This window comes from Gymnogyps californianus, chromosome 10, assembly GCF_018139145.2.
Source record: "Gymnogyps californianus isolate 813 chromosome 10, ASM1813914v2, whole genome shotgun sequence".
Taxonomy (NCBI): domain Eukaryota; kingdom Metazoa; phylum Chordata; class Aves; order Accipitriformes; family Cathartidae; genus Gymnogyps; species Gymnogyps californianus.
The window spans coordinates 22,586,007-22,609,361 of record NC_059480.1 but is presented as its reverse complement, the minus strand read 5'-3'; the positions used below and the strand labels follow the sequence as shown (position 1 = coordinate 22,609,361).

General features: G+C 37.4%; 1 protein-coding gene across 7 annotated transcripts in view; it reads left to right on the top strand.

The window, feature by feature from the left end:
• NLGN1 (neuroligin 1) overlaps positions 1 to 22,679 on the top strand; it is a 318,612-nt gene extending 295,933 nt beyond the window's left edge. For 4 of the 7 annotated variants that reach the window (XM_050902748.1, XM_050902746.1, XM_050902744.1 and 1 more), the window contains 3 exons: positions 13,541 to 13,726; positions 18,078 to 18,867; positions 19,870 to 22,679. In XM_050902748.1, coding sequence (XP_050758705.1) covers positions 13,541 to 13,726; positions 18,078 to 18,867; positions 19,870 to 20,692 — 1,799 coding nt within the window. In that variant the 3' untranslated portion in view covers positions 20,693 to 22,679. Of the gene's footprint in view, positions 1 to 13,540; positions 13,754 to 18,077; positions 18,868 to 19,869 lie in introns of all 7 variants that reach the window. The other 3 variants (XM_050902745.1, XM_050902741.1, XM_050902743.1) reach the window with 1 other exon arrangement.
• Positions 22,680 to 23,355: the final 676 nt, after the last annotated feature.

Sequence of the window (23,355 nt, the reverse complement as noted above, 5' to 3'; positions counted from 1 at the left end):
CTCAGCTGGACTCTCGTTTTCTTTCACTGTATTTGTTGCAGAAATCTTTAAATGTAGAGCAATCTCAGTTATTGGGAGCTGGATGGCATATGTACACACATTTTTCTTTTCAAAGATTTCTGGAATCTTACTTCAGCTTCCAGTCATCTCACATACTTAATTATCTGAAACATCAATTATTTTCTGCTACTCATTAAATATTACTTAGTTTAGCCACTTTGTTGATGCTGCATATTTGATGCAGTATCTATGAATGCACTTACTAATGTCATGCTTTTACATATCTCAAAAGATTAAGGGCCTGGAATCACATCCTTGCTTGATTTGAACTGGCAAATTTTCTTGACTTCACTAGAATTAGTTAGGTTTAGAATAGCAATGAGCCTGGTCCATCTGTAGATGGGTATACGCATATTTTCAGATGATGTAGTGGTAATGCATATGATACTCGTTGTGGAGTGGAATGAAAGGATGCAATATCTTACAGAAAGCAAGAGCTCTGCATTTAGTTAAGGCTGCAGTAGGCAATCTTTCAAAGAATTCTCTAATTGTAACAAAACAGAGTAAAAAAGTTGCCTTTCAGCAACTGACTAAACATTTGAGATTATTATTGGAAACAGTACAGGCACTTTTGTGTTGGGACTTTATTGGTGAATGAAACTTTACTTAGCGAAGCCTGAAGATCAACATGCTGATACCATGTGTCTGTGTGTGCCCATGTGTATAAAGTATTTCTTACTAATACCTTTAAATAAAGGTATTTCAGCCTTGCTTTTGTGGTATCAAGGTGCTACCTGAAAAGCAAAACTCAGAGTACTACAGCATTTGCTCTTCTGGTACTCCAGAAGCCTACTTTGAGTTAATTGGTGATTTTTCACAGACGACATCTAATCTATAAGTATAAATTACTTTGCACTCTTATTATGCCTTAATTGAAGTGCACCTATGTGAAATTGCAATGGATGGAGCTGCAGTGATTCTAGCCTCAATTAACTTTGGATGGATTTGAGGCTTTTCCCCTTCCTTTTCCTTGGACTAAGGACGATTCTTTGACATCTTGTATTTATTTAAATTGTTGCTAGAAAAGTTAGGGGATATGCATGTGACCAGGTATTTTATAAGACTGCTCTGAAGAGATACACAGGAGTTGTGTGTATGTTTTGTATATTAATACATATCTTTTATGTCCTACTGCTTTGTTTAACACCTGTACAGTCAGCAGTGGTCAAATCCCTCAGGATTCTGCTGGGGAGGAATAGTTTAATAGCAAGCATTTTTTTTGGTAAATGGCAGTTACCATCTCTGTAACAGCTCCCCTCATCCCATTTGTGACTTTTCTTCAGCCCCTGCCTTTAAGACACAAAATGTGTGTTGCAGCACAGTAAAATCATTGTGAAGAGATAAAGTGCCTTGCCCTATGGAACAGGAAATTCAGACACAGCAGAAAGCAAAAATTGTACTAGGAGAGGCAGGATGCCGTGCAAGAAAGGAACAGGCATATGGTGATGCAGTTAATTCTTAGTTACTTCACATTTTACCAGAACTGATAGATATTTACCAGAAAATTAGATTTGATGCCTCTGCCTAGGCATATATGCTCTTACAAATGTTTCTGGTGTTCAGTTAATAGCAATGAAAACAGTCTAAGAATCTCGCTAGCACAAGCCTGTGTGTGACCGTAGTTGTTCGCAACATATTTTTGTTACAGACCTCTCAAAGTTTTCCCTCGTGGCTCAGGCGGTCATAAAGTACGTTTGTGCTTGCTCTTAATTGGTTTGCTTTTCTTAGTGATCTTTGGCCCCTGAGAAGTAGTCCACAGACTTTTAGAAGTCCACAGGTATGAGTTGAAAACCTGTTATATTTCTTAGCTTTCTCACTGTTGGACAAGTCCTCTTCTCTGGGTAAGAGTAGATTCAGCATCTCTGCCATCACAAACACAAATGGCAGCTGCAATAACAAGCTGTGATATATAACCTGATGTGCTATAATTATGGTGGTGTTGCAGTGTGCTCCAACGTGCCTCACTTTACCATTCAAACTGAAACTGGGTTGCTGCTTTTTCTACTTACTTTTTCTTATCAGAAGTTATTCTTACATGTAGGCTGAGACAGCCACAAATACAGTGTCTTCAGTAAGACAAATATGCCTCTAGGTGTTTAAGGGGACAGAGCAGAATGTAATCTTTCTGATCACTGTGCTACCGCTGCATATTGTATTGCAGCAAGGAAACGGATGTGGATGCGATGCCACAGGTAGGTCCAGGAGTTCGTCAACCACATAGCATCTGCAGAGAGCACGGCAGATTGTTATCACAGGGGTAAAAATATTGCCAGGTATTCCCAAGGATTTGTCAAGCGATAAATTGATTGTGTGCCCCCAAGTATATTTCAAAGAGCACAGTGGACACATATATAAATTCACATGAATAACAGAACTCCAAGAATAATGTTGATACTGATTAAATAAGATTAAGCTTTGCAAAAAGAGAAGGGAAGAGGAAAGGGAGAGGAAGAGAGAGAGAAAGAAGATGGAAAAGCTTTATTTCTCAGGCTTTCTCAAAACTTATTTAAATTGCCAGTACATTTAAAGGGTCTGTCTGCACTGATCAGGCTACAGAAGTCAGATCTTGATTATTTAAGTCTCACATGTTGTTTAACTCACACATTCAAAGCAAGAAGGCATTTTTGTGACAATCTGGTATGACCTCTACCTGTATTATACTGTTCATAAAACTTCCTGAATTAAATCTTATCTGAACAGTGACATATTTTACGAAAGCCTACAGTTCTGCTTTAAAAATGCAAGTGATGACATACCGAATGCAGTTTTTGGTAAATTGGTCCAATGGTTAATCTTTTCTATTTATTTTCAAATAAGGAGATTTGAGTTCACAGTAAATTAGCACCATAATTTCTGTGTTCTGATTGAAAGATTGCACTTTCAAATAGCTGCTAGGCTTCTAACTAATGATTTGCATATACAGTTTTACATGAAGATTTCTGACTTCCCTTTCATCAGCTCATAGAATATACATTAGCATTGATTGGACCCTCATTGCAAATCTCAACACTGTGAAGAAGTATCAAAAATTATGGTGCTGTCCCTCTCAATGGAACTCATAATTATGATTTTTTTATTTCTAAAATATGAATTTTTCCTTCTAGTGAAATTAAACCCCTCCTTTCTCTCATTCACATACATATTCAAAATTCTGAAAAACTGCATGTTATTACTGAAAACATATACTAATATACAACCAGAGTGACCATTATAAAGCAAAGACCATTTCCAGGCCTAAGTTAGAAAAAGTGTTCTCTGGCACATAACAATCAATTAAAATGTACTCCCTAAAGGATGCTTTTGAAAGCTGAATCTGAACTACGTGTATTTCTAAGTAGCTGCACATATTACATAGCTCATTATATAGCAAAAACTTCTCAAATATTTTGGGTAGAAAGATCTTCAAGTACAATCTGGGCTATCTTGAGATGATGAACTCATTTTGCCCAAATCTTGAAGGAAAATGGAAAGCAGAGGTTTTTTATGGGGTCAATTTTGATTTTTAAAGCCTTGCTGTCATGGTTTAACCCCAGCCAGCAACTCAGCACCACGCAGCCGCTTCCCCCTTCCCCCTCCCAGTGGGGTGAGGAGGAGGAAAGAGGGGAAAAAAAAAAGTAAAACTCGTGGGTTGAGATAAGAACAGTTTAATAACTAAAGTAAAATATAATACTAACAATAATAATAATGAAATACAATAATAATAATAGTAATGAAAAGGAATATAACAAAAAAGGAGGGGGAGGAAGGGAAAAAAAAACAAACAAACAACAACAAAAGGAAAAAAACCACCAGTGATGCACAATGCAATTGCTCACCACCCGCTGACCGATGCCCAGTTAGTTCCCGAGCCACGATCCACCCTCCCAGTTAACTTCCCCCAGTTTATATACTGGGCATGATGTCATATGGTATGGAATAGCTCTTTGGCTAGTTTGGGTCAACTGTCCTGGCTGTGTCCCCTCCCAGCTTCTTGTGCCCCTCCAGCCTTCTTGCTGGCTGGGCACAAGAAGCTGAGAAATCCTTGACTTAGTATAAACACTACTTAGCAACAACTGAAAACATCAGTGTGTTATCAACATTCTTTTCCTACTAAATCCAAAACACAGCACTATACCAGCTACTAGGAAGAAAATTAACTCTGTCCTAGCCGAAACCAGGACACTTGCACATTAAGAACATTGATATTTGTTAACTCTCCACTATGCCATGTTTTCCAGGTTTGTAGCTGCCACCTTTAATTGCATCATCTAAAGTTAAAAGTTATGGCATATTGCATGAAAGACTAGCATATCTTAATGCCTTGTTTCTGATCTTGCTACTGAAAATGGGGATGCTGAAAGACCATAGTAAAGGACAGATATTTGATGCAATGTGCTGTGGCTACTTAATTTTGCATATTGCACTACTTGAAGTAAGTAGGACTGAAACAGCTGTGCACTCAATCCTGGTGAAGACAAGAATCTCTCCCTTGGGGCATCGCTTTCTTCTGCCAAGTAGGAAAGTCAAGTGATGGCTTTGGCTATGGACTTTTTTGTTCTCTCATGTAGTCTTTCCTTATCATTTGGGCTTTGGCTGAGCATATTTGAAAGGATCAGTATGTGTTTGATTTTTATTATTCCACACTTTATCCTATGATAAGATTTGGTTTTGCCCATGCTGTCTTTTAGAGACTATTGATTTTATTTATATTTTTGTTAAAGTTCTCAAAGACGGTGGTTCATAAGAGCATTGCTGTTGTATTACTTAGTAATACAGTGTTGTTCATTTCCTGTGAAAAGTTTGTATTTTGACTTAAAAATACTTTAAACTAAAAGTTGTGCCACCCTAGAGCATGACTCAGCCGTGTACTAACAACTACGATTTTTACCTTGTGGAAGGCATTTAAGCAGATGTTCTTTGCTGGCAGCAGAATTGCTTATTTTTTCAAAGATGAAAATATTCATAGATATCTGCTCTTTTCTATAGCAAACTTCATCCTTTTTCTGTATTTTTAAAGAAGAAGAGACAATCAAATCAAACGTACTCCAGCTGCCTTCTGCGTCCACCTATGCCAAATGTCATTCATCAGTTCTTAAGGCTTACTTCTACTTTACAATATGTGTCAGCACATATCACTTAAAATCCTGTAAAATTAGTTTCTGCAGCTGTATTTCTGAGACTAGACTTGCCTCCTCCTTTTCTTTTTTCCTTTTACAGCACACCCAGAAATCAGTATTAAAGATCACTTCTAGTGGACTAGCCCTATTGCTTATATAACTCTCAAAGTAGCTCTGAGATTGTTATCAGACTTTCATTTGACTCTTCAGTAAAGATCATGTATAATAAGCTACTACGCTACCATAGAGCTGATCTCTCAGGTGATCATTTGGGACCGGCTATGTTGTACTTAGAGTAGAGGTCTGCCAAGCAAGAGGGCGGCTGAAGCCCCTTTTATCTGTGCTCCCCGCCCTGAAGCCAAAACGCTGGCTGCAAGAACCGCCTGCAGAGCACAGCATCAGTTTACGCTTCCCACCCCAATACCAACTCTGCTGCACGGGCTTAGAGAATTGCTTCTGTGAAACTTGTCTCCGCAGCTGACAGTACTGTGACAAACATCTGAATTTTTGTATTCTCACCGTTGCCCCGCAGCTGACAAGCCTGCCGCACGCTGCGGGAGCTGTGACCCACCGACCGGTCACGCTTCGCATGTGGCCTGGGAGAGCTGGAGAGAAACAACACCGTGCCGTGCCGTGCTGCAGGCAGAGAAACCGGCCAGCTCGGTACTTTACAAACAAACAGTGACCTGCTTCATTGTGTGGGCCTGCCCCGTACCACGACCCCATGTGCAAGCACGGGATTGTCACAGGGACTGATACATGAATGTCTCGCACATAGAAAATAACCCAGAATTTGAGAGACTGCCCACGACTGCCCCGACGTGACAGACAAGGCAGAATAATAACCATTGACCACATGAAGAAGAGGCAGCTAAAGATTTTGAAAGCACTCTCAGACTTTTATCATCTCTTTACTGAAACTTGAAAGGCAGAGAGAGTCACCTTCTCACAGCCTTCAGAGAATGCTAGAAATTATAATCTCAGACTGTTTCAACATCTACAGCATACTTGCCAAGAATATCACGGTAAATCTAAGCAACTTCCTTCCTTCTGTAATGGTTGAGGATAATCTTTCCAGGATAGGAAAAAATCTGGCTTCATCCAGACTTTTTTTGTCATTTTAAGGATTTTGATATAGCCTGTGAAAGACAACCTGCGTTTTGGAAAAAGGCTGAGGGTTAGCCTGCTTTGGGCTGCATTGCACCCAGTGAAGTCAGGCCAATACATCTTTGACAATGGAATAAAGTGCTCTGGTGTGAGACACTTCACTCTTTCGCAATCTGCCTCTATATTAGAAGTTTGCCGTAATGCATCAGCGCTGCAAAGTGAGAGATGCCAGACTGAAGCAGCTGTAAGGGACTTCTGTAGCTTGCAGTGTTCAGTCCGTTTAGCCTCTCACGGGAGAAGAAATTAAGTAAAATGCAAGGAAGTGAAAACTTCCGTTGTTTCAAAGAGCCACAAGGAAAGGCCAGCCTTTTTGTAGGCTCCAGCCACTTCACTAATATTAATTCGAAGGACTTGGTACTCTGGGAGGAGTGTTAAAAATTCCAACAGTAAAATAGCAATGCTGAAAAAGCACATCAGAGTTTATACATCGTCACACACTTTCCTGCATGTATACTTTCAAAATGCCAAAGGATATAGTTATAAGTTCTTATATTTACTGATTCAATTCTGCAAATTGTTTACTTTGGTGAAATGAATGGGAATTTCCAAAGGGTAACTGCTAGGACAATAGCACTGGCCAGTGAAGTTGGTACTGTTGGTATTTTTAAGCAATTCTACCTCACAGATGCAGCACTTTAGAGTTTGGTAAGTTAATGAATTACTGCAGCTGTTTCACGTTACTCGCAGTACGGTTTATTGTTCATACGCTTAACCTTGAGGTACTGTTCTTACAGTAACACAGCTTAAGACCGTTAAAATAGTTGAGCTGTTTCCTAGTTTTTTACTGAGTGACTGAGGTTATGTGAATAGTGGGAACAACTACGCACAAAAAACTTTTCAGTTTCTGAGGTGTCCTTTTTAAGTCAGCCGTATAGTCCAGCCATATTGAATGGATGGATTTCCATTCTATAAGAGAATATTTGTTAAAAAAAAATAAATTAAAAAATGCCACAGCTGTAGAACATTTGCAATTAAACTGGCCTCATATCAGAACACTTCCTGGTGCCCCCCATCACTTCCATCAGTGTTATATGGCACATTCAGCTCTTTTGGTAGTCACAACTTGATCACTGCAGAAATGCAAGCCTAACACATCCCAAAACAGAGTTGTGGGCTGACAAAATCAGTGCAGGCTATTTGTATGGAAGATACTTGTCCTTAATTTATAAAGTTTATGGTATGACATCAGAAAATATAAGTTTTTGAAAAATTTATGTGACCGGTCACGTAACCTTACTACGTGAAAAGTGAATAGTTGCAAATATATGCATATAATGTATAGAATCATAGAATGGTTTGGGTTGGAAGGGACCTTTAAAGGTCATCTAGTCCAACCCCCTTGCAATGAGCAGGAACATCTTCAACTAGATCAGGTTGCTCAGAGCCCCGTCCAGTCTGACAATGTACATCTGCTAACAAACATTTTGCAACAGAACGTTCATCTTCTACTTGTTTAAAAGTACAATATGTCCACCTGCAAAGATTCTGACATATTAATTTATCTTCCATACATAAAATTAAAATAAAATCTGTATATAAATGCAGTGTCTCACATATCTTAAACAACCGGGAAAGAGTGCATAATGATGTAGCATGATACTTTGCACATCTCATGGAGTTAAGCTAAAATGTTGCACTTCTGAAATCATTAATCTTATTACTGATATGTATGTGGCAGAAAGCTACAGAAACAAAGTACTTTGCTAATGTTGCAATTACTTTTTTGTATATTAAATGGATTTGATACAAAACTCCTGATTGAGCAGCATTTTCAGAAGACTTGCTTATCTGATTCTCGAGCAGAGGTATGTTGCAGATGTCTACAAAGGAATATTTTTCTTGCACTGAATAGTTTATATTCTCCTACATCTTCCTTATGGGAGTTCCTAGTCCTTTTAGTCACCTTACCCCTTATCCATTACTAAAATATGCTATTAATATTAGGATGTGCTGGTCAGCAAAGCGAGGAGCAGTATCCTCTGCTTTATGAATATCACATATACATTAATGTTCGCAGCGCTGCTGCCCACGTAATTCATTCAGATTAGTTAGCTGATGTGAATTCAAGAGAGATGTCTAAGATGAAAACAAACGCGCTCTTTAGGTTTAACCGTATTGCTTAAAATTTGCTTATCTTGATCACATTTCTAACTGAGTGGGTATAGTTTAAAGGGCAACTGAAATTTTCTGTACATGGCAATTACCATTCAGTGTTAATAGAGGGTGTCAAACTAAAGTCCTAACCAAGGAACTTGCAATCCAAAGGGAATATAAATTCTTCCCTCAAAATATGTCCTGCATTCTTCCACTATGCACTGAGGTATTTATACTTGTACAATTTCACATTTGCTTTTAACAAAATAAAAGATGACGTTTGACTGCATAGGGAATTGTAACTGGAAACATAGCTAAATTATTATAACACATGCCTAAACAGGTGGGTAATATTACAGTCTTAAGTGTTACTGCTTTCAGTAACACAGCTCTTTGAAAAAACCCTTTAAGCACGTCAGACCAGTTTTTATAAGCTCTTGTGGTTTATTTTTAGAGTAGCATTTGTTGCTGTGTATTTTCTTTCACGCAGACACTTTTTTTTTTGTTCAACAAGACATTCTGCCCCTTACTTTCATCCAGCCACGAAGGTTGCTGGGTTATGAAACACTTACATGGGCAGAACTCATCAGAGGGAAGGTTTGGTTCTCTGTGATATGAAATGGCACTTTCATACCCACCAGCCTGCGCCTGGTCTTTTACTGCATCGCCGGGTTGTAGCAGTCCCTTACATGAGGAAAAATTCTGTCTTGGCCTTCCCCTCTGCATTAATTTGAAAGTTCAAATTAGGCCAGAGCTTAAAATAATTCAATCTACTAAGGTTTTCAACAAAGTATTTTAAGTTTCCCAACTCTATTATTTTATTTACTCTTCAAAAATGCTGGAATCATATTAGAAAAAGATTTATCTGAATGGCAAGCGGAAATCATTACCCAGGCAGATAAGCCTATAAAGCATTCAAATTTATCTTAACGCAAAATACAGGGCCTGGTTGTGGCACACTCTGCCTATTTGTCTAACGGACATGTAACAGAGAAATGGTCCAAATGAGCTTAATAAATCTCTTTCTTAAACTCACAAAAGACCACATCCTCACTTCCATAATTCTATTAGAGTCTGCTCCTTTGGAGGAGATAAAAGAAAAGATAACCTCTCCATTCAGAATATAAAATGGCAATTGTTCAGCTGATGATTGGAATATTTCCAGTAGAAGGACTTAATTATGGAGCAAAATTAGCTCAATCTGACCTTTTTAGAGAATAATGCAAAAATAAGGTCTTTTGCAAATGTCTTCCTGGAATAACTAAAATAAGGAATAATTTACTTCACTTTTCTTACAAGAGCAAAAGGTGGTAGCATATGATAGCAGCGTTCTTGGTGAGATGACAATCCAAGGATGATAATAAGACAGCATTTGCAGAAAGGGATAATATGTTTTAATAGACTAGCTGATACAGTTTAAAAACAGACAAGCTTTCAGACACACAAGCCCTTTTCAGCAAGAGCAGGTTCCCCTCTGTGACTCAAAATTGCTAGCTTAATACCTCGATAGTGTAATGATCGTGTCATAGAAATGCATAGAAATGTATGGTATCTATATTAATTACATACTGAAAGCTCCTCTTGGGATAAAGACAAAACATATTGTTGCAATCTGTATTTTATCTAAGTGATAAACAGGAATAAGTACTTGCACCCACAGACCTACAGGCTGGGTATGATGCTGCGTGTTAAAGCATTTCTCTACGGGTGTTTAGCTAGATGAGTTTATCTGTATTGAGGCACTCTTCGCTGGAAAAAAAACCCACAAACTGGAAAGAAAAACCTCGTCTGTTTTATCAGTCCTATCTCTGATTTCATGACATTCTGAATGCTTCTAAGCCATGCTGATACTACTGCATACAAGAAAAAAAGGCATGAACAGGTGGCGATATTAACAGGCTTCTTATGGTTCTGAAAAATGAGATAGAAATGTTTCATGTCATGAAAGTCAACATCAATAATCATCCATCTTGTGTAGATATGGAAGTCAGCCAATGTGGTTCTTGCTGAGGAGGCGTGAGATATTTCTTTTGCATCAGAGCTGTTGCTCTGGACACAAGTCATAATTTGTCTAATATAGATGAATGAGGAGAATATTACTAATACTTCCTTTTTTTTTCTTTTTCCTTTTTTTTTTTTTTTTTTTTAAATAAACTGAAAGCTCCCCCTTCTGGCACTTTTCCTGAACTGAATGCAAGGTTCCTGATGTCTGCTTTTAGCAACAGGAGACATTTCCTCTTCTGCTCTCTTTTTAAGATCCTTTTCGCAAAGATTCTTTAAAAGTGGTATATTTATAGTTTCCCAAGGATTTCCCATTTCCCCATCAAGCTTTGGGCCTTGATGTGAACTCATTTAAGAGCAGAGGATTGCCTTAAGGCTTTATCTATCATTTTAATCTGTTGCTTTTCCAGGCAAAGACTTACTTGCTTCCCACTTTGCTGCACATTATACAAAGTATAGAAAACAACTTTTTCAAAAAGTTTGAGTGTTAGCATTTGTTTTCCTTCAGGGCGATCACTGTATCTCAGCTATAACCCTACCATCTATTTTCCTAATAAGTGTCTTGGAATCACTTTGAGAAATCTACAGGATCTTTTTGAACCAACGCTGCAGCTCTGCTGAGAGCAGATCCTGTCCAGGCTCAGGGAATCTGCAAGCCAGGGAAAGGGAAAAAAGTAAAGAGGGATTTGTTTAGGGCACAATTTTGGTAACTGCTGTAACTGCTCTCGTCTCATCGCTGCCTGTGTTTCGAGGACCGCCAGTGTCAATCGTTCCTCTAATCCCTTAAATCAGTGCAGTCACTTATGTGCTTCATGTGATGAACTGATTTGTCACTGATTTTCCACAGTCGTGTACTTATGCAAAGAAAGGGGAAGACTTTCCCCGCATGTGCAGCCACAGGATCCTGTAGTTCCCATAAATTCCTACGTTTTAATTTGGTTATAGTCACTGGTACCATCCCTCAACTCCAAGCAGGCTGACAAAGGCAGTGAGGCTGGTTAGGAAGCTTTCATTAGATTTGCTGTCATAGATTCAAAGACGTCATCCCTCTGTGTCCTTAAAAACTGTTTATGGGGAACAACATTTTACTGGAGCATGAAGACAGGAACGAATGCTTCTGCGCAGGAAGGATTATACCGGGGCCATCCTTTCGCATAGGCACGCACACCAGCCCCTCTGGCTACACAGAAGAAAACGAAAGAGAGTGAAGCAGAGTAAAATAACATCATATTCATCTCAACTCAGTACTGAGCTGTAATAGTAAAATGAGAATGAATTAATTATATTTATGACTTCCTTTCTGGGCTTTCCCTGAATATCAAGGTGGTATTTTCTTCTGCGGTAGTGATGCTACTTTGCTTTTTTATGCAGTTAAGTAGTAAATGTGGCAGGTTTTAGTTGTAGAATAGCGGTTATTTTAAAGTCTAGTATCAGAGCAACAATTTACTACGGCTACAGTGAATGAAGTATGCCCATTAGACTTGGTACATTAGGTCTGGAAGTGGGAGAATTGCTGGCCTGGCACCTTATGCCACTTTCCTGTTTCCTCTCCATGGTAACAAAAATCAGGATTGACCTACACAAACAAAGCTGCTCGCCCTAAACGGAGCATAGCTCAACTACGGAGGCAGGGAGGCCAATTAGCTTTCAGTGCAGTTTACAGCAAAGAAGGTCTGTTAGTATAAATGTCTACACATACGACAGAATACCAAATGTAAGCTTGCCATTTGAAGTCAAATCATAATAATAATAAAGTAACAAATGACATGTTCATTATATACATGAACATAGGTACACGCATACACCTATCTGTATTCTTGTTAAATCCTTACTTTATATATGTATACGCACACGTCTTGCTTCTTAGAAATGTCTCAAAAGCTGCTTTTATTGTCATAATGGAACAGTAGGACTCCTTTGAGAGCCGTTTGTCTGAAAAACTACTGTAAACTTCTTTTGAGTAGGCTGTCTGCACTCAAGAGAGTTAAATCTGTAGAACTTTGACAAGACTAGAAGACCCACTAACATCTAATTAATGCGGAAATAATTGTTGTAATGGTTGCATTTCTCTACAAAGCATGTACTGAAAAACAGTTACACTGTCGATTTAGTGAGCATTAAATCAGTTTGATATGCAAATGGAGGTGCTGGGCTACTTCATAATGCTGGTATTATTTAAACATTTGTTTATTAAGCTGAGAAAATTGGAAATGTCAACAAATGGGATCCAAAAGCAAAGCAATGTCTTTTATCAATAGAGACTTTCTTCAAAGTTTTTATTGTCCACCTTTTAGAGTCAGTAGGCTCTAATGATGAGAGTAACAGCAATATTAAATACGAGGGTACTGCTGGGAGTAAAGTGTAAAACAGCCGTTCCTGCACCTGACACGTTCCGCCGTTTTTTCTTCCACTATGAATAAAAGGGAGCAATTCTTGTGCTCTCTGGATTACCCCTGAGCTCTTATCTTTTTGATGTTAAGGGGTCATGCAAATAGCTTAAATTGTCTTTATCCATTTAATGTAGATTCAATTAACTCAGGTTAATGACTATGGGACGGAGCTCAGGGAGTTGCAAGCTGCTCACATTGTTCAACCCAGCTTGTCCTGTGACATAAGCTGCATTTTTGGGGGGAGAAAAAAGGAAAAGATAGTGTGTTGCTGGGACATAACCGAACAGTCTACAGAGAAGTGTAACCGTTGCCTCTCAGGCATGCGCAAAGCTCATGGCTGCATCTAAGTACAGAAGTGCAATACACAGTTGACCAAATCACAAAATGACTGCAGGATATCTGTTTGCTAAACCTTTACTCTTAAACTTAGTACAATCAACACAAAGTCTTTGGGAGTAATACGTTGTGACCTGTTGAGACTTAGACGAGTATTTTGCCTGGGATGTATCTTCATCTTCCCTACATTAATATCTCATGGCCAAAAGAGTGAATACCAAATAATTTGTTTCAGGAAGAGTGCAAAATTGCAAATCGTTGTCCAGTGAATATGGAAAATTATGTAGTTGCGTAATATTTAATGGCATATACTTTTGAAATCTTACTTAGAAGATTGCAACAGGATTACTCAGAAGAGCACTTGCTAACCCTTTCTTTTTTCATTTACATTCACAGGATTTTTGAGCACTGGGGACCAAGCAGCAAAAGGGAACTATGGCCTCCTTGATCTAATTCAAGCTTTGCGATGGACTAGTGAGAATATTGGGTTCTTTGGTGGTGACCCATTAAGAATAACTGTTTTTGGATCTGGTGCAGGCGGTTCATGCGTCAATCTGTTGACTTTATCCCATTATTCTGAAGGTAACCGTTGGAGCAATTCAACCAAAGGTATTATGCAGGTTGCAAATTTTGACAATTTTGGTGTCTGCATGCCACCGCCATTAGTACTACGTGATGCTCTGTATATTCTCTTTGTTCCTATGAACTGTTGAGTTCAGCTCAATATTAAGCAAGCTTTTTAAAGGCTCTACAAGCCACCCTCTCCCTCAGCTCTTCTGTGCATGTTTAAATTTTGGGTCACTTTCTTCTTTTTCCTATGGAGCTTTGTAGAAACACTTTATAGCAGACTTCTGAACAGCATTTTCTCGGTGCATCATTTTTGTCTCTTTTCTTTCCTACCTAAGGGTGTCCTTTTTGGAAAACCAGTCAGTCATGCTCACAGTAGATGAGGTCATCTATATTCAGACAGTCATGAAAGGCATGTTTAGTTTCTCATGAGGAGCAGAATTTAAAGAAAACTAAAATGACACGGTTTCTCTTTTCAGGCTAACAGCTGAAATGCTTAAAACTATTATTTTGTGTGAAGGAGACAAGTACCTAGTTCAGAAATCTTTTGTCTGAAAGTGCATGAACTTCACTTGCTGTCATCTAATAAAAGAATGGTTGAATGTTTTGCATGCATGATCCAAAATTGTCAAAGCATCCAAGTTGCAAATAGATTTTCTTCTATATGTTTTTTCCTATTCCATAACTAACACCTTTTCTCTCTAGTTGAGGCAGACAGCGGGAAATTAACACCATGCTGTTTGAGGCACCCAATTTTTTTCTTATGATTTTTGCACCACAGTTCCATACAGTTTCTCTCATTTGCATGGCTATTGCTTATTGATCACATTACTTTTGTCTCACTGTTTTCACACATTTTTATCTGTATTGTTTAGTTTTACCAGGGACATCATGCTGTGCCCTGTGCATACAATCCTCCACTAATTTATATTGCTGTATCTCCATGGGGGACTTACTGGCCAGTCATAAAAAAATAAATCCATTGACATTAAAAGAGCTGCATTTACCCAAAGGCATGATGCAGAGCCCACTGAGGTCAATAGAAGTGAGAGATTCTTTAGATCAGGCCTTTACACTATTTTAAATGAGAGAAAAATATAGCTTTTACAAGAAAAGTCTAGTGGAAAATAGACTGTGGTTTAAACTTTAGTCTGTTTCCAAAATTTGATTTTTCATGTAATCTTTTTTTCCATAAGTACCTGCAGTTAAATAAGACATGTTTATAAACTGGCCTATAAGAACAAGATGTAAGCATTACCTCATTACACTGTAAGCTGAGGGTCACACTGCGCCATCTTTTTTCATCAGAACTCACAAAAATAACTTTTGTCATAGAGGATTTAACTTAAGGTTGAATGAGGACACCTGGTTTATCCTCCCCTAAATCTTACTTGATCTTAGTCTTGATCTTCTTGCTGTAACATGACATTAATGCAAAATGTCACAGTTACAGTATCTGGACAGTTATGTGTTGCCTCTTATCAGCAAATTTTACCCTGTCATATTCTAACACATGGCCAGAATTCTGCCAGGACCAGAATTTGTTTGGGGAAACTGATGCAGTAATTGGCCAATATAGCAGATCAAAGGATTCAGAAGGGGACTGGAAAGGGCTTACAAATGTATACTTAAAATCCAGTAAAAGTAAATTTTTGAGGATTTCTTTTATAAGAAAGCAAAACATGCTTCATTGAAATTTGGATTAAACAGAACAAAGTGTCACCACCCCATGTATGTTATGTTTCATTTGGGGATGGTTAGACCTGCCGTTAAAAAAAAGTATTAAAATAAAAATTGGTCAGCTTCAAATAAGAAAAGTTTTCAAGTTCTGAAACGTTTTCAAATATCTTAACATTTTCAAAAAACTTCTGTTTCACATTATTAACCAGTCTCTTTCACAACCTGTAAATTCGGATGCTCTCTTTGCTTCCTTCATTTCCTTTTGAAAGGATCCTTTGGTAGCTGAGAGGAAGCATTCAGCTATTTCAAGATGGTGCTCTTCATAGCTGCCCATCTGCAAGTGGGCAGAACAGCACCCGTCTCTAGAAAGTGCTCTGAAAAGGTCGATGAATATATGAAAATTATTATTATTTACTTTGGTGAGACTTTGAAGAGGAGTCACAAAGTGATAGGGTCCATTGAACGTTTAAATCTTCTTTCCATCAGTCTGAAGCCCATGAGCTATAATAACAATACACATTATCAGATAAAAATGTTGTTCTCCATCCTGTGTGGTACCGATTTCTGCCAGGAATGATGTGATAGAATGAAAACAATTTTTCATACTGTTGTTCATTTTTCACCAAATGGTTTGAGAAGAGGACTATTTCCATAAGCATTCTTCAGCTGAAAGAGGGATGTTTAGTTTTGTTTCCTAAGATAACTTTATGGCGAGAGGACTTGACCACTTTTACTTAATCCAACATTTAATGTTTATGTAGCACTTAGCAAGCCATAGTGTTTGTATCAGCATTTTCTTAATATGTAGCTTACACTTTCTGTCCTTGTTGAGAGATATTTAATAAAGCAATAAAAATAGATTTACACAATATGCAAAAAAAACCCATTATGAACTATCATGAAATACATCTTTGTGAAAATTCAGTTTTGTCATTTAGTTACATTTATTACAATGCCTGGATCCTCTGCGGTAATTCCACTGACTTTGAGCTGATTTATACTAGCTCAATATCTGACCTTGTAAACATGCAAATATATTTTTACCTGCTTTATGGCTCAAGTTCTTTCATATTTTTTACTCATATCTTACAAGGAAATAATATCTTGGATATGACTTCTCATAAATTTAAGGAGCGGCTTGAGTTTACGTATTTCAGTCCCTACACCTATCTGATTTTAAGACTTTTGGATTTGGATCTAATATAGTCTAGAATGATTTTAAAATTCCTCAGAAGCTTGTAAAATGTTTCCTGCCAGCAACTGATTCCAACTTCTGAGTGTACAGGGTCTGGTACTGCAATAGAGGCTGTAAAGGCATGTCTCTGACTTGATTTAGAGGCTACGGAAGTTTTTTATCAATAGAAATATGTTACTTATCAAAGTAAAAGCCATCTTTTGCATTATTGGAATAAAATTCTGAGGTAAGCTGAGCACCTTCACTCCAGTTCCTTTCGTGGGAATATGCAGCTATTCATCAAGCATTGGACCAAAGATACATTCTAAGCAAAATTAAGTGAGTGAGGCCAGATGTCACTTCCAGTCCCTAAGCAACTCTGCCAAAGTGAGTGGAATTACTCCAGGTGCCTATCAGCATAAATAAACCCAAATTTTTACCCATATATCTTAAATCAGCTTAATTTACGTGTGCTATAGACCATTTTGTATTACCTACAGTGAGCTATAGGAGGTAGGTCCATTATAAAATATTTTCCAGTCATTACTGCAAAAGATGTGCTACTGAAATGAACTGGATGCACTTCCATCAAAAAGCAAAAAACCCAGAAAGGTCACAATTACCTAAATATAGTCTAAGTTGCTAACATTAGAGATGAGCATTATTTTGCGCAAGGCTCAGGCTCAAAAATCTCTTTCAGAACCCGAACTACCCTCCCCAAAGGGAGCGGGAAATGGCAAAGCCCCAGCACAAAGGGAGCACAAGAATTATCAGAACAAGGGTGGAGTTTTGATTGCATTGAAATCAACAGCAAAAAAATTGGATTGGTTCATTGACTACAAGGGGGTGAGGCTTTCATCCATGATATGCTCAAAAATGCTTACAGAAGGGAGAGGAAAATGTCAATTTAAACATATTTTGTTATTTCTATGAGTAGAATTCCTTTAATAGCTGCCTAGTACCTTCTCATCTGTTACTCCAGAATATAAACTTTTGCTATGATATACAATTCAAAAGCACTGCACCTCTCAAACCAAGTTTAATCCCAAACAAAACATAAAAGAGCAGTATATTAGGTTTATTTAACACATAGTTGTATGCACACATGCTGCTGATGGCTTGAACAATATCCAGAAATTCAATCCATTTCAGAGACTTGTTGGCTTTTCCTCCAACCTATAAATTGCTTTCACTTTAGGAATTTCTTTCAAGAGTTACCCTACATAAGGTAATGTCACTTCTTTTTCTTCCTGAGTTTCTTTCGAAAATCTGTTCCTCAGCTGGACTACATTGAGGTAGAATCATTTGCTTCAATTTCTGCGCATATTGCATTTATTTTGTATACATTATCTGTAGGTACAATGATGGTCAGATCTCACCATCTTGTGTATTTAAGATTCAAGTATCTCTTCTGTTGAAGTTTTCTATTGTTTCAAAGAACTCCTTTGAATCTTTCAAGTGTGTAGCTGTTTCAAGGTCACTTCAGTAGTTTTTAAATATTTCTCCCCACAGGACTTTTTCAAAGAGCAATAGCTCAAAGCGGAACAGCTCTCTCCAGCTGGGCAGTTAGTTTTCAGCCTGCAAAATACGCCAGGATGTTGGCTACAAAAGTTGGTTGCAACATGTCAGACACTGTAGAATTGGTAGAATGTCTACAGAAGAAGCCTTATAGAGAACTTGTCGACCAGGACATTCAACCAGCAAGATACCATATAGCCTTTGGACCAGTAATTGATGGCGACGTGATACCAGATGATCCTCAGATATTGATGGAACAAGGAGAATTCCTCAATTATGACATCATGTTGGGAGTTAACCAAGGGGAAGGGTTAAAATTTGTTGAAAATATTGTGGATAGTGAAGATGGCATATCAGCTAGTGATTTTGACTTTGCAGTTTCTAATTTTGTCGATAACTTATACGGATACCCTGAAGGCAAAGATATATTGAGGGAAACTATTAAATTTATGTACACGGACTGGGCAGATCGCCACAATCCTGAGACCAGAAGGAAAACACTGCTGGCTTTGTTTACTGATCACCAGTGGGTTGCACCAGCTGTGGCTACAGCAGATCTCCACTCAAATTTTGGATCGCCTACATATTTCTATGCCTTCTACCATCATTGCCAGACAGATCAGGTACCTGCATGGGCAGATGCAGCCCACGGAGATGAGGTTCCTTACGTACTAGGAATCCCCATGATTGGTCCTACTGAGTTATTTCCTTGTAATTTCTCAAAAAATGATGTCATGCTAAGTGCGGTGGTGATGACGTACTGGACAAACTTTGCAAAAACTGGGTGAGTATCAGATGATGAATAGTCTTGTACACAAACTCAAGATATAATGATGCAGTGCTTTCCTTGGTTATCTCCCTTGGGAATGCCTCTGTACTTGTAGGATGAATAAGAGATTAAGAATTGGGTTGGATATTTATGTTTATTGTAATGTCTGTCAGCTCGCTTACACGTTCTAGCAAAAAGAGGGAAAAAAAATCTTTGCGAACATTCTGTGTGAAGAAATTAACAAAATACATCGTACACAAAAATAATTAAGGGATCCCCAGAAAAGTGCAAAACTAAGTATTTAACATATGTTTATAGTTAAAAATGGTTACATTAGTAACTGACTTTACCCCAGCACTGATAATATTTTCATCCCATGAGACAGAAAATTACATAAATATTGCATCAAATATAGTACAGCTTATTTTAATAACGTATTTTGTTTTAAATTGACACTTCTGACCATAAAATATGTAACTTTAAATTTGAAAAGTTTTGTCATTTTCATTAATTCTTCTTTCACTGGGAGTTCAAAACACTTTTCTGCCTTTGGCCACTGGACTGTAAGTCACTGTGTGATATACTGAGTATGCCCTGCCGTGGTCTTTCACCGCTGGAAGGCCACAGGTACTGCCTATGAACTGAAATGCTGAGCTTTATGAGCTTTATGTTACTAAAAAAGAAAAGCAAAGCTTAATGTCCTCTCACACTGGTCTCTCATAGACTTTTGTCCGCATTACCACATTGCTGGCAATCTGTCCTCAGCAGCAAAAGATTTCAGTGTGAGAGATGCTAGCATCTGGGGGAACTAGGGAAGTGCTGAAGTCTATGTAAAAGAAGGGTTCATTTGCATAATGCTGTTTCTAATCAAGATTATTAAGGCCTCTAATTTTAGGAAATAGCATTCTGCTCTGTCCAAAGGCAGACTTAATCATTAAGTATAAAATCTTAATTATGTTAATTTTATAATTCCTTTTGAAATACTTTGTAACATTGGAGATTTTTTTTTTTTTTTAGTGACCCAAATCAACCAGTGCCGCAAGATACAAAATTCATCCATACAAAACCAAATCGTTTTGAAGAAGTAGCATGGACCAGATATTCTCAGAAAGACCAACTGTATCTTCACATTGGATTAAAACCACGAGTTAAAGAACATTATAGGGCCAACAAAGTGAACCTTTGGTTGGAACTGGTACCTCATCTGCACAATCTTAACGACATTTCACAGTATACCTCTACCACAACTAAAGTGCCATCAACTGATAATACTTTCAGACCAACAAGGAAAAATTCTGTTTCTGTTACTTCAGCCTTTCCTACAGCCAAACAAGATGATCCCAAACAACAACCAAGCCCGTTTTCAGTGGATCAAAGGGACTATTCAACAGAATTGAGTGTTACTATTGCAGTCGGTGCATCTTTGCTGTTCCTGAACATTTTGGCCTTTGCAGCATTGTACTACAAAAAAGACAAGCGGAGACATGATGTTCATAGGAGATGTAGCCCACAACGTACTACTACCAATGATCTTACCCATGCACAAGAAGAGGAGATAATGTCCCTCCAAATGAAGCACACTGACTTGGATCATGAATGTGAGTCCATCCATCCACATGAGGTGGTTCTTAGGACCGCCTGTCCCCCAGACTACACGCTAGCTATGAGAAGGTCTCCTGATGATATTCCCTTAATGACACCCAACACCATCACAATGATCCCCAACACTATACCAGGGATTCAGCCCCTACACACATTCAATACCTTTACCGGAGGACAGAACAATACTCTGCCCCATCCTCATCCCCACCCCCATTCACACTCAACAACCAGGGTATAGCCAGACAAGATGAAACAAACTTTATTTTTTGATGGATTACAGTAGGTGATGTTACTGAAGATTACTTGGCTTTCAACCTACAAGACTCTTACTATTTAAATATGGAGGAATATTATGTGAATATACATATCAAGAACTTTTGGGGTTTTGAAAAAAATGAATTGTACATATATCAAATGAACTTAAGAAACAAACAAAACGAGCAAAAGAAAAAACAAAAAAACCCAACTGTTTGCAATTGCTTGAAGCAGTTGTCCTGAATGATACTTTTTCATTCACATTCAAGTATTAATTTTTTGAAGATTTAAGTTACATAATGGAATTAGGCATGTGCAACACAAACAGGAAAGAACTATGACTGAAAATTTTAAAAACCTATAAATATGCACAAGGGACACACTAATGGAATGTCAGATAATTTTCACCAATTTTTATTTGGACCTGTTTTCTTGTGTAGACCATATTTACATATTTGAATAAGTACACAAAGCACCAATGCTGTTAAGGCCTTAGAAAGGGGCTCATGCTGAAATCTGCCAGTCCAACAAGTTTTACAGCCTGGCAGGTACAACATTATCACATAAGTGCTGTCAGTATAAAAGTTGTGGGAATAAAGGAAACTGGATATTTTTAGCACGATGTGCATGATAATTTATATGCTTGGTGGCTGTGCTGCTGATTAAGCCGTAATTAAAATTCTTCTCATCCCATTGGAGTTTTTAATAGAAGCTTTCTCCATCAATTGGCACAACCTAAAGAAGTTTTTTAAAGGGGCAAAAGTAATTACAGTAAAATATTTCATGGTAGCTTCAGAAATAGAAGGAATTGCAACAGTTCTTACAGGTATTTATGGCATTCTAGGCATACAGTGGTGAACCCTCGCTGACACGAATCCCAGACAAAAAATCTGTATTATTAATGTTCTTTTTCCTTTCCATCTAAATAATTTCTAACGTTAACATAACTATAACTTTAATGGAATCTCCTTTGATAAAGGATTTATAATTTGTTGTGATTTAGTTAAATATATTTAGTTCAAATTGGTAAGGTAAAGTGTGTCCAAAAATTTAATTGCAATGATATTTTGCAATACAAAATTGCCCCAATATTACCGCTCTGATTACACCTTTCAGTTTATTGTTTAAACTCGTGTTGCATGTTACAAAGTTTACTTATAATACTTTAATATAAAGTTAATTCCCTTTTTGCTATACATTAGCTTTGCCATTCAAACGAATTCTCTAGACCAGATGGCAACAGTGTAGAAAAAGAGGGTGTGTAAGAACAGGGAGAGAGCCAACAACTGGAAATTTTAAAATCTGAATACTACATATGTTTGTGTGATTTGAAATGAATGTTCTAAAATCACAAGAAATTTTTCATTCCCCTGTTGCTTTCCAGTAATTATATACCACGGTCCTTTCAAAATGTTTGTATATGTAATCAGATGTACATTTATATAAAAGAAATAATTGAGATGGACTTAAGAGCACATCCCTGATAAATACTTTCTCTCTTACCTGTACTATATTTCTATTAGACTAAAGTTATGTGATTTTTTTTTACATTTTTTCAAATTACTAGCAATTTTGATAGTTTGTAAGATAATGCGAAGAACTTTCTCTGACAAACTAACTGCAGTAACAGAAACATTTCTTTTCAGTTACTCTTTTTCAAGAATGAAAGCTTATTACACACAAAAATTGTATACTACTTGATGGAAAATTACTTTGTATTTCTTGGCCATATTACTGGTCACTGAGTGAAATAAAGATAATCTGGATAACGAATATTATTCCAATGCTAAGAGACCTGATCTTTGCTCATTAAAGAGCTAAAATGTTTATTGCTGTTTTGTCATTTTTTAATGAAGTAATGGTAACTGTCTCAAATAAAGAGTAATATCTTAAGACCAGTCTGGTTTTTGAAGACATGAACATGCCTTCTCCAACGAATAGAACCGCATATTTATGGGCCAGTCCCACCTACAGGCATTTCTTACAGAAATACTGACATTGTGACTGTATGATGTCATAGTATTATACGCAAATCTCCCCTAGTTTTAAGGAATAAGTTAAAAATGCAAATATCAACACCAAAAAAAAAGCCAAGGAAGAGGCTTAATTGAAATAAATCTGCAGTATGCCGTGATGGGAAAAAAAATCACCTGGGTTTTATTTGGGTTATCGAACTTTCATAAACGATTGCTAGGAAGTTCAAAGCGTGTTCACTAACATCCAGCACAAACGTTAAAACTGAAGCTGAAAGCAAAATAAAGTACTGCAATTTCAGATATTTTATTTAGCTATTAAAAAAAAAAAAAAAAAAGAAATCCATGTATTTAATTAGTGCTTGCTACAGTCCCCAGTTTTAAATTAAGCTCTTTTGGTAGAAGCATAAAAACCAGTCTTCAAAATCCAGGGCGGTCTGTGTGCAATTTCTGCCTGATGTGGTTGTGCTTTTAGACTGTGACCTGCCAATGTAAACCAATAAAAAGAATTGTCTGCCATCTGATAATTATTGTTTAATAGGAAGATTGTATTTTGCTATGTTGATGAAACAAAACAAAAAAATACAAAAATATTGATGGCCATAAAACAAGGTATTCATGAAATATGATTTTATGTGCTTTTCTTAACTTTATCAAAACCAAAATAACTTTC